This window comes from Alosa pseudoharengus, unplaced genomic scaffold (assembly GCF_046254945.1).
Source record: "Alosa pseudoharengus isolate Yale_2024_CS ecotype anadromous, Long Island Sound unplaced genomic scaffold, YU_APseudo_1.1 YU_APseudo_1.1_scf_18, whole genome shotgun sequence".
NCBI lineage: Eukaryota > Metazoa > Chordata > Actinopteri > Clupeiformes > Clupeidae > Alosa > Alosa pseudoharengus.
Genome location: NW_027468650.1, coordinates 24,182,601 through 24,194,303, shown reverse-complemented (window position 1 = coordinate 24,194,303; position 11,703 = coordinate 24,182,601). Strand labels below are relative to the sequence as shown.

Here is an 11,703-nt window from a genome sequence, read left to right as displayed (position 1 = left end):
TGTGAGATACATGGCCGTAGCTACCATAGAGGACACCGAGGTCATGTCCTCTGTATTTTTCTTCTTCAAGTTTCGTTTAATTTATTAAGTACAAATAGCCGACGAGACAATCAATAGAGTACTAAAGTGTGACATCACGTTCCCGTAGGGAGTGGCCCCCGGGGCCCAAACAATTTTTTTCCGTAAAAGGGAGGGGGGGGGGGGGGGGGGTGTCAAAATTAATTGCATAATATGATGTCTTTCAGTTCCTTATTTCAACATTCTTGTCCCATCTACTTAGAACAAACTTCACTCTCCCCGACCAGGAGAATCACAAATTATAATAGCCTATTACCTTGTCAGTCAAATCCATGTGTAGGCCTACAGTGTTCAGGGGGAAAGGTGCAAGCCATGAGTGTAACCTATTTATGACAGTTATACTCTGTAGGGGGAGCCCTGTAGTGGACAAAAATGAAACATTGGATGGGATTGCTTGGTAGCCTATAAGGAAATAATTGCTTAGGATATGACTAGATGTCTTTTAGTTCCTTATGTCAACATTCTTGACCTGTTTGTTACATTTTAGCAGACATGTGAGAAGACTTGTTGGCTCTCTCTGATGATGTGGTAACATTAATTTACTGTATCTGATATGTTCTCATAATACACCAGGAGAAATGCACTGAGAATGTCCCAAATTAGACAAATTATACAGGCTATACAAATGTCAAATTTCTGAGGGACAAAAAAATATCAGATCATATCTAAAACATTTCACAATGCACAAATGACTCCCCAAAACATTAATTGAAAACTCAAGTTTATTTAAACAAATAATCATTTTAAATCATAGGATAGTAACGTTACAGTAATTGAGAAAGCACAAATTCATGGAGCAAGTCAAGCTAGCATAATAGCTTTACAACTAACAACAGATGTCTGTGTGTGTGTGTGTGTGTGTGTGTGTGTCTCAATGAGCCTCAATGCTCTCAAAAAAGGTTTTAAGCTGGTAACTGGTACCGGTGCTGGTACTTAAAACAGATAGAAGTGGTCATACATGCAAGAGAAGTTGAAGTGTACATTATGAGATAAAATCTCTTGAAAACAATTTATGAATAAAATGAAAATTAAGCTCTAAAATGATGCATTGAATGCTTCATCATATTGGCACAAATCCAAACAATATGCTGTTAAACACATTGTAGGATCCGGTCATCTGTGACCAGGTAAACAAAAGCCCTGGAGCCAAACTTATTTCTCCTCTTCGTCTTCATCATCATCATCATCACCCACATCTGAGGAGAAAAAAATGGAGAGATATTGTAAGAGCTTTCATTTTTCTGAAAGGATTGTTTTATGGGTTTATGTTTCAGTTGTCAACATTGTATTCAAAACATGATCAAATTTACCATCTGTCCTTATTGGTGAGGTGGAAGGGATGGGAAAGATTGTTGATGGGCATTGTTATCTAAAAGGGAAATCATGGACACATTTTAAAAGTGTATAGATTTTAATAGGACTATTTCATATGTCTTAAGCTTACAACCAGATGGTAAAAAATGTTAGATTGTGCACAAAGCATATTACAGAAGTCATTTACCATCTATCCCAGTAACGGCCAACTGTAAATGACGCACAATGGTTTCCAATGCTGAATACTCTTCAAGTTTAAAAAAGTGTTCATCATCTGGGTCTGAGGCAATCTCCCTCATCTCTTTCAGTGCTATGGTATGGGTCAACACCTCTGGCCCAACCTGTGAGACAAAAGGATGTATCAATTTATTCAAATGGAAATGGAAATCCAAATGCAACATAGCGATACAGGTTAAGTTTGTTCTAAGGAAACTCACCCCAATAACAAAGCGGGTGATATTTTCTATTTTGGGGTTTTGCAAAACCTCTGTCAGGTTCATAGCGTCCATAAAGATACGTCCATCAGTTATTACAATTATACATTTTTTAGAATTCTCATTTGATCCATCTTCTTTGACGAAAACGTGTTCTCTGTAAATGAAATGAAATTTGTTGAAATCCTTAGATGTCATGCACATACATCAGATTAGGAATTAAATGCTTGTGAATATGATTATGTTTCAGAAGAACTTACAGAACGTGATTGATTGCTGAAGCTGTAATGGTGAACTTTGTGATTTGCTTTATGCCTGCAACTTTAGTCAAGGCTTTGGTTATGTTGTCATTTTCCTTCAGTGAAAGTTCAGTTTTGACGTAGTATCCATATTGTACAACTGCAAACTTGCACTGCAGTTAAAAAGGCAGTATTATATTAAACCCCATTAATTTGTCTATTTGTTTACTTCATCAACAGTTAAGATGTAAACATCATACTTACATTAAAACATGTTGACCAAACTGTTGTCATTACATCAGCAATAAATTGTTTAGCCAATTCAAAGTCAGGAGGATCAATACTGCCAGAGCCATCCAGCACAAAAGCAATCTCTTTCCCTGGATCTGCAAATATGGAAGACATTTCACCTGATGGAACAGCTAATAACTAGATGTACCGCAAAGCGGTACAAAATATAACAGTCGCTCAGTCCTGCACATTCTCTCCGCACAAATAAATCACACTTGTCAATTGGTCCCCATCTCCTACTCTTGCAACTTTTTTGTACGTAAATGAGTGTGTGCATGTGTACGTTTGCTTTTGTGTATATACTGTATGTGCTTCTCTGTGTGTGTGTGTTCGCTTGTGAGAGTATGTGTGGGGGTAATGGGCTGTGTGTGTGTGTGTGTGTGTGTGTGTGTGTGTGTGTGTGTGTGTGTGTATGTGTGTTTGCGTGTCTGCTTGCCTGCATGTGTGTGTTTGTGTTTTATGTTTGCACTCACTTGTGAAGGTGTGTGTGTGTAGGGGTCATGGGGTGTGAGTTTATGTGTGTGTGTGTGTGTATGTGTATGGGTGCACGTGCCTGCCCGCCTGCATGTGTGTGTTTTTATGTGTTTGTGTGTGGGTGTATGTACAAATGTGTTGTTTTTAAAAAGTGTTGTTTTACATGTTTGTGGTTTAATTGTCATATGGATCAAAGCATATGAGGTCATACCATCTAACCCAGTAATGGACATCTGTAAGGAGTCCAGAATGGCTGGCAATGCTTTATAATCATCTGCTTTAAAAAAGTGTTTCTCATCTGGGTCTGAGGCTATCGATCTCATCTCTTCCAGTGCTACGATATGGTTCAGTACATCTGGACCAACCTGTAAGACAGAATGAGAGATTAATGAAATGCTAATGAAAATTGCAAACCCAAATGTATGGCACAGGTTCCATTTTTATGTGAGGACACTCACCCCAATAGCAAAACGGGTGATATCTTTCATTTTGGGGTTTTGCAAAACCTCTGTCAGTGTCATATTGTCCCTATATATACGTCCATCAGTTATCATAATTATATATTTTTTGGAATTGTCATTTGATCCATCTTCTTTGACGAAAATGTGCTCTCTGTAAATGAAATGAAATTTGTTGAAATCCTTAGATGTCATGCACAGATTAGGAATTAGATGCTTGATTGTGAATATGATTATGTTTCAGAAGGACTTACAGAACGTGATTGATTGCTGAAGCTGTAATGGTGACCTTTGTGATTTGCTTTATGCCTGCAACTTTAGTCAAGGCTTTGGCTCTGTTGTCATTTTCCTTCAGTGAAAGTTCAGTTTTGACGTAGTCTCCATATTGCACAACTGCAAACTTGCACTGCAGTTAAAAAGGCAGTATTACATTAAACCCCATTCATTTGTCTATTTGTTTACTTCATCCACAGTTAAAATATAAACATCATACTTACATTAAAACATTTTGACCAAACTGTTGTCATGACATCAGCAATAAATCGTTTAGCCAATTCAAAGTCAGGGGGATCAATACTGCCAGAGCCATCCAGCACAAAAGCAATCTCTTTTCCTGGATCTGCAAATATGGAAGACATTTCACCTGGAAAAGCTAATAACTGTGCATGTGTACGTTTGCTTTATGTGTGCTTCTGTGTGTGTGTGTGTGGGGGGGGGGATAATGGGGTGTATGTGTGTGTGTGTGTTTGTGCATCTGCTTGCCTGCATGTGTGTGTGTGTTTTATGTGTGTGCTCGTGAGTGAGTGTGTGTGTGTATGTGTGTGTGTGTGTGTGCGTGTACCTGCTTGCCTACATGTGTGTGTTTTTATGTGTGTGTGTGTGTGTGCTTGTGTGCATGCCTGTGTGTGTGAGTCTGTGCATGCATGCCATTTTTATGTGTGTGTTTTTCGTGTGTTAATGAGTGTGTGTGTGTGTGGGGGGGGGGGGGATAATGGGGTGTATGTGTGTGTGTGTTTGTGCATCTGCTTGCCTGCATGTGTGTGTGTGTTTTATGTGTGTACTCGTGAGTGAGTGTGTGTGTGTGTGTATGTGTGTGTGTGTGTGTGTGTGCACGTGTACCTGCTCGCCTACATGTGTGTGTTTTTATGTGTGTGTGTGTGTGCTTGTGTGCATGCCTGTGTGTGAGTCTGTGCATGCATGCCATCTTTATGTGTGTGTTTTTTTGTGTGTTAATGAGTGTGTACTGTATGTGTGTGTATGTGTGTGTGTGTGTGTGTGTGCGCATGCATAGTGTACAGTCACTAAATGTACACATATATTCATTTATTGTATGGTCCCCATGAACAGAATTTCACGAAACTTGGCATACATTTAGAGGATGTCATAATGATCTTACACTTAAAATTTTGTGCCAATGAATGTAATGGGCTACATTACATATTTCATGCCACTAGATGGCGGCATTTCACTGCACTTTGGGCCTTTTTTGGATGGAAAAGCAAGCAGTGAAACGGCGTTATCTGATGGCTGTGCAGCGCAACAGCGCCATGAAATATTGAATTTAACAGGAAATTGTGGTAGAAATCTTGTTTTTCCTTACTAATTATTCGTGTAATCCCTCTGATATATTGTGTTTTTCCTTTTTAAACTTCCTTTATTTATAAATTGTAATGTAATATGAAGGTATGTTTTTAAATGTAATTACTCTGAAAAGTAAGGAATAACGGCCGCCAGAACCTGTTATACGTGACTCATGGACAAGGGGAAATGCAAAGCACTCCCCGTCATGCAGCGTTAATTTTCTTCCTCCTGAGATTTCTCCACGTTGTTTGATCCAAATTCTGTTATTTTTGCTGTATATATGTTGTACGAAAATGCAGTTTCTTATCAAAGTGGAATGGTTGCTGGCATAAGTCAGCAGTGTTAGTTTGAGCACCTAATTGACGTTTTGTTTAGGCTACATGTGTTCAATGTCAGTCAATGGGAGCCGGAAATCGGCCAATAGCGGTGACCAAAGATTATTTTTCCGGATGACGTGACAGCGGTCATACGGGGACAGTGCTTAGTTTGCAGTGTTCACTAGTGTGAAGTGTGAAACGCCGTGTCAGTGTGTGTAAGGCCCATTTTGTGTGAAGTGTCTCCTGCAGTATTGGATTGTGTCTTAGATTGTGTATGTGAATAGTATTTAGTTATTTATTTGACTTTATACACTGTAACTCATCTACTGTGAGACTTATTCACTGACTTATTAGAGTGCACTGTTATCCGATTTCTTCTTCGTATTATTTTCCTTCTAACGCTTTTTCCACGTTTAGGTTCAACCGTGTAACGTAGAAACTTCATTCAAACTGCGTTACGTAGGTCTTAGGCCTACTTAGGAGGACAGTGGTGGAATGCATTTTTCATCTTTGTAAATAATTTAACTATTTAAACTAGGCTACTCAACTATTTAACTGTTCAGCCATTCCAACTGTCAGTTGTCATCAACTATGACTCCCCACCAAACTTTTTTCTCTATCTGACCTCCATCTTTTTACTTGGATTATACTTAGGCCTAAACAATATTCAACAATATTTTACTCAGCATATGCAGCCATTTTTGCATTTTCATGCACTCGTAATTCCCTGGAATTACATTCTCTAGTTTATTGTAGCCTATAATTCCATCTACTGTTAGCCCAATGTGATCAGGCTGGTTATACCTATGTGGAAAATTTGCTTGTCCTGATTGCCAACCAGTGTATTTATTGTGTCTGTCTAGTGTTTAATAAATGTATATTTTTTATTACATCTGTTCCATTTCTGTTCCTCATTGTACATAACCATAACCTGCCTAGATAGTTTGAAGGAGAGCTCGGTTTGTTTTTCTAGTTTATACAAATAGTGAGCTTGAGCGCCCCCTGGGGGTCACACTAGCTACACAACTAATAGTATAAAGCTGAAGATCACATCAAGTTGCTGGATATGATTAATTTGAATTTCCTCTGCAGAAAAGCAGTTTTGTTTTTCTACCTGGCAAGTCCACCATTATAAAACCAATCCACCATGGTGTAAGTGAGAGAGGACACTCTGGCCTATTGGATCATGCTACAACCACACAACAACCCCTCTGAAGAATGCTTGGACAGTTTTTCCACTGTTAAACTGATATTAAAGTGAATTTGGACACACCCTAAATGTACTTTTCCACTGTTAAACTGGTGTTAAAGCGAATTTGGACACATCCTAAATGCACTTATGCACATGCTTCAGACCGTGTCCCTGATATAGGACCCTTATTTGCAAATATATTATTATAGGGGTGTTATTTCCAAACTGATCTTATGGTATTTGATGAGCAGAACTCAATATGATTATATGAGAACTCAATAAGTGACAGTGAACTCAAATATACGACGGAGTATTAGGGCCACACATGAAGAAAAACATATTTTTGCCATGGCGAGATTAAACTCGACATGTTGACTTTAAAGTCGCCATGTCGACATTAAACTTGACATTTCGAGAATAAAGTTGATATGTCATGTCGACTTTCATCTCGACGTGTCGACTTTAAAGTCGCCATGTCGACATTAAACTCGACATTTCGAGAATATAAAGTTGAAATATCATATCTACTTTAATCTCGACATGTCGACTTTAAAGTCGACATGCTGACATTAAACTCGCAATAGCCTACAATTTAAACATAGCATACACAGTTTAAGATAGCCTACACTAACACACAATATGTTACATGAATAATGGGCTTCAAATCAAATAGGTGTCATTTCAGATAGATTGCTAGATTGCAGATATTCAGATAGATTGTGTCTTGTCTGTTAACTACTCATTGCCGTCATCGTGCTGTATCTCGCGGTTGGAAATACCGTGCACTATGCCGTTTAGACTATCCCGACAAACACGGGACGTCCCCCGGACCTTATGCCGACATTCACGACGTCCCCGATTGGTCCCGAACGTCATGTTCTCTAGCGGACATTCCGGTGACCTTATTGACGTCCGGAGCAAGTTATCGTTTGGTTATTGCGTGACGTCCGGTGCAGGACTTTCTGGGGACGTCACCGTCAGGTCCCTTGGATGACATTTGCATTTGGTCATTTCAAATACCTTCTAAGGACCCGACAATAACGTTATACCGGGGACATGAGGGGGACGTTTGTTTATTCACACATGGCAGCGGAGTTGAGAGCGCTCTGGCTACCGCCTGCAGGACGGAGACATCACATCCATGCACGACTTCACGTTATGTCTGGGGATGACTAAAGTATCTATCTATCTAGTATCTCTAGCAGTAGCTGCATTAGCCTACCGTAGTCTAAGGCAACATATCATATACAGTTTATGAAGTTGTGCGTCTATGAATAGGCCTACTTTGCTCATAGACGCACAACTTCATAAACTGGGAAAAGGGTTGTTAACGTTAAACTCAAAATGTAGGCTATATGCTACATAATTCAGCATACATGCTGAATTATGTAGCACATACATTTTGAGTTTAACGTTAATGTATAATGTTACAAACTAGGGAAGGGATTTTATCAAATTCGCTGATGTGATGCTTGGTGTAACGTTAGCAAAGTCGCTGTTCTTCTAGCTTAGCCTACAATGCGCATTTCTTCAGATAACTGTCATTACGTGATGCATGTAACATGCTCTAAATAGGCAGTGGTTTATTTAACGTAGTCACCTACTTATTATCTGTTTTATTTTCAGAAACACACACACGGCCGAATTGGGACTGAACCGACTTTTTGAGCTGAATACGATGCAATAAAACTAGAGAAATGTTAAAAACAGACCACGTAGCATTTGTTTAGGGTTGTCTAGCAACAGAAGTGACTAGGCTACTTAATTTGTAAAGCAAAACGATCTAGCTCTACATCGCAGAAGAATTAAGGATACTGCTTCTTCATGACTTGTTTAAATGTCATTGTAATTTATTTGACGCATGCTCGCGTTTAAAAGTGTCACGCAGCTGTCCCCAATGTTACAGCAGCTCCTTGTGGAAACAGCAAATTGGGCACTCTTTGCTGTTTCCACAAGGAGCTTCTGTAACATCGGGGACAGCTGCGTGACACTTTTAAACGCGAGCATGCGTTTAAAATAGCCTATCCGATGAGATCCGATGAGATTTCTGACGAGGAGCAAGCTCTCTGCCTCACTGTTTATTAATAAAACAATGATATAGAATAGAAACATCTTTCTATTTATTTCATCTTAAAGTTGGCTACAAAGAGCATTCAGGGAAAACGATACATTTTTCTTTATCTGCAATGTTCCAGGAAGATAGGCTTACATTAGGCTGTGCCTGTTTGATCACAGGTCCAAGAAAACGAGTGGATATAACGTCAATGCATTCTAGTTATGTTTCATGTAGCCTACTTTATTTCATGTTGAGTTTTGCTTCCCAGCATGCATTGCGATTCATTTAGTATTTTTGGCTATTATTAGTTTTTAATATTTTGAAACAATATGATTTGAACTATTTATCTTGGGCTAGCCTAGGCCTACTCTGATGATGTATGCTACGGGATATGCCCATTAAAACGTCGTACTAGTTTATGAAGAAAATGACACCGTAGATGTGAAAGCAGCACATCCTAGCCCGGTATAAATATCCATGTCTACTCATCGTTAGTGTAATATATTCGGAGGACGTGATTTGTCATACATGCGTGAAAATATGAGGTGAGTGACGTTGATTGTGTAGTTGTAGAACAAGTCGTTGATGCGTGTTGTCGTTGCTGTTCCGTCCCCCTCTCTCCTAGCAACGCTGAGACTTACAGGATGTAATAGCCTACCATACTAAATCGCGCTTTATGTTTTTTTTTTTTTTTTAACCATCGCGGAAATATAAACGTCGCGCGCATAACGTCGCGGTGACCATTACAGGACGTCCTCTCAAAGTCTCGTGGACGTCTTTTAGACCTCCCGAACAGAGGTCCGCGGGACATAAAGGGAACCCTACACAATGTCGAGGAGGTGACGTTCGCCAGGGGACCTTTAGGGGACGTCGCCAGGACTTTATTTTGTTTACTGGGATATGGCTAGAATAATACATGTATCCAATGATATAATGTTTCTATACAAAATGCTATTTCACTCTGTTTTACATGGGTAAGGCCACCGCACATTCAAATAACTGCCCTTCATGAACCACAGGCCGTCACTCTCCATAGGTTAACTAATTTCTCTAAAACTGCTTTTCCATGTCTCACCTGCAATAGGAGGCTATAAAACACAGGTATAGCCTAAGCATATATACTATTTTGATCCCGTGAGGGAATATGTGTGCATGTATATTTTATTTATGCACTATGTGTGCATATGTGCGCATGTAAGCTACTAGTACATGGGGTGGTCGGGAGGAGGACAGCTTCATTCGTCCCTAGACATTCAGCAATAGGCTGTTTTGCATCCATTACAAACAAACAATGTGAAATTCTAGGATTGGGGAGAGCGCCTAGTAGGCTAGCCTATGCCTAGTCTAGTGCATAAGCATGAAGTTGAACCTTTAGATGAAAAACACTCTTTAATAATAGGCCTACAATAAATAAATAAACCGCTAATGACGTTTAGGCTACTTTTGACCATCGCATTTATCGCCTGTAACTCCGTGATAAGGACCTACAGGAAAGTATTTGGCTGAGCAATGGAGGTTAATGTTTTATATTTTGTTCACATGATATAGGCCTATCTCTAATCATTGTTGCAGTCGAAGAAAACTGGAATGTTTAATTCGTCCTCCCTTTCAATCGTCCCGAGCGGTCGTTCTCTCTCCAAACTAACTTTATTCTCAAAATGTTGAGTTTAATGTCGACACGTCGAGATTAACGTCGACATGATATTTCAACTTTATTCTCGAAATGTCGAGTTTAATGTCGACATGGCGACTTTAAAGTCGATACATTGAGATTAAAGTCGACATTACATTTCAACTTTATTCTCGAAATGTCGAGTTTAATGTCGACATGGCGAGTTTAATCTCGTCATGGCAAAAATATTTTTTCCTTCATGTGTGGCCCTAATACTCCGTCGTACAAATAGGACTGTCATACAAGTCATGATATTCAGTATGTACCTATAAACTACAAGTAAACTATTGTGGATTACCGTTATTGTTGTTATTGTTGTTGTTGTTGTTGTAGCTTCTGATGTTTAAATTTATGTTTTTCTCTGAAAATAGAAGAAGTCAAGAAGTTAAATGTGTGTGCAAGAAAGTAAGTCAGGTTTATCTGCTAATGTGATTATGTGTAACTTGAGTGTTTTTAACCTGCGAAGATAAAATAATCATTCCTCAGGCTGCACCCTGAGGATTTTGCAGTGCTGAGAGGAGAGACATTGGGGAAACACAGTGAGATTACAAGCCTAAATAGGCTATTTCAATGCTACAGTATAATATCACACTTAAATCCCACTTACCCATCACTGGACTGAGTTGTTTCTTGTCCATTTCGACAATGATACACAGCATTTTCCACAACACTGAAAATTGCGGTGGTAACCAGCACTAAAAACACAAAAAACACTAAAAGTCAGTGTCACCTGATCATGCTGCAGCCTTCAAAGTAATTTATTATTATTTATAATATCCACGCTAATTCATCTTGGTTATTAAATCACTTTAAAATGACTGCATACATCAGTTTATATGTTCAATGCAAAAATGTGCAGAGCACACAGTACACCAGAGTTGTGCATATCAAGAGCAACACAATCTGTTTAGTGTGTAGCCAAAAAGCCGTCTCCAAGTAAACTGTTATCAACCATAAAAATCAAGGTAATGTATTAATTTCAGTTAAACACAGGATATAGGTTACAATCCTTGTGTTTTTAGTTGGGGACTTCTTACAGTGACCAATGAACAACCAAACTAAATGAATACTATACAAAATGACACAGAATTCAGGAACAGCTGAATGCCTAATTGGCTATAAACACTTAATGGAATTTGATCATAAAACTTACAAATGACAAATTGAATTCCTCCTATCATCGTGTTCCTGGTGTGCTACAGTCTTGAATGTTAACTGGCGTTCATTTATATATAGCTTGCTTCCTCTTTCATTTCAATCCAATCACAATGCAATGATGCTGAACCTTTTGGGACATGTCCATATGATCTTCACTGTAACTGAACCACCCATATAAAATATATTGACAAAAAATAGCTAAAATGTTATCAGAGGTTGTCTGGTGCTTATGGGATCATGAAACATGCATACAGTGCGTATAAAAAGTATTCATCCTCTTCGGTATTTCCCCTTTTATAAATCTCGATCAATTTAATTCGGCCTTTTCTTTTACCAAAAAAATAAAACTTAAAAAACAACAACAACAAAAAAAAAAACAAAGTAAAAGTAAAGTGAAAATGAATTTGGCAAAATATTTGGAAATCCTGGAGTAAAATCT

General features: G+C 38.7%; 1 protein-coding gene across 1 annotated transcript; it reads right to left on the bottom strand.

Annotated features, from left to right (window-relative positions):
* Window positions 1-782: 782 nt before the first annotated feature.
* On the bottom strand, window positions 783-11,302 carry LOC143131201 (matrilin-1-like). The gene is made up of 14 exons (XM_076290673.1): window positions 11,260-11,302; window positions 10,714-10,801; window positions 10,565-10,617; window positions 10,405-10,467; window positions 3,786-3,907; window positions 3,543-3,694; window positions 3,289-3,442; window positions 3,042-3,195; window positions 2,330-2,451; window positions 2,087-2,238; window positions 1,830-1,983; window positions 1,580-1,733; window positions 1,389-1,447; window positions 783-1,274 (listed from the first exon to the last, which is right to left on the bottom strand). The coding sequence occupies exons 1-13, from the start codon at window positions 11,285-11,287 to the stop codon at window positions 1,398-1,400; spliced, it is 1,446 nt and encodes a 481-aa protein (XP_076146788.1). The 5' UTR covers window positions 11,288-11,302; the 3' UTR covers window positions 783-1,274; window positions 1,389-1,397.
* Window positions 11,303-11,703: the final 401 nt, after the last annotated feature.

Excerpts from the sequence above, each read along its gene's own strand:
- LOC143131201 (XM_076290673.1), bottom strand. The coding sequence starts at position 11,287 with ATGATAGGAGGAATTCAATTTGTCATTT. Across the intron at positions 3,908-10,404 it reads CAACAATAACAACAATAACG|ATCCAGGAAAAGAGATTGCT; the intron begins GTAATCCACAAT and ends CCATATTTGCAG. Across the intron at positions 2,452-3,041 it reads GTCCATTACTGGGTTAGATG|ATCCAGGGAAAGAGATTGCT; the intron begins GTATGACCTCAT and ends CCATATTTGCAG.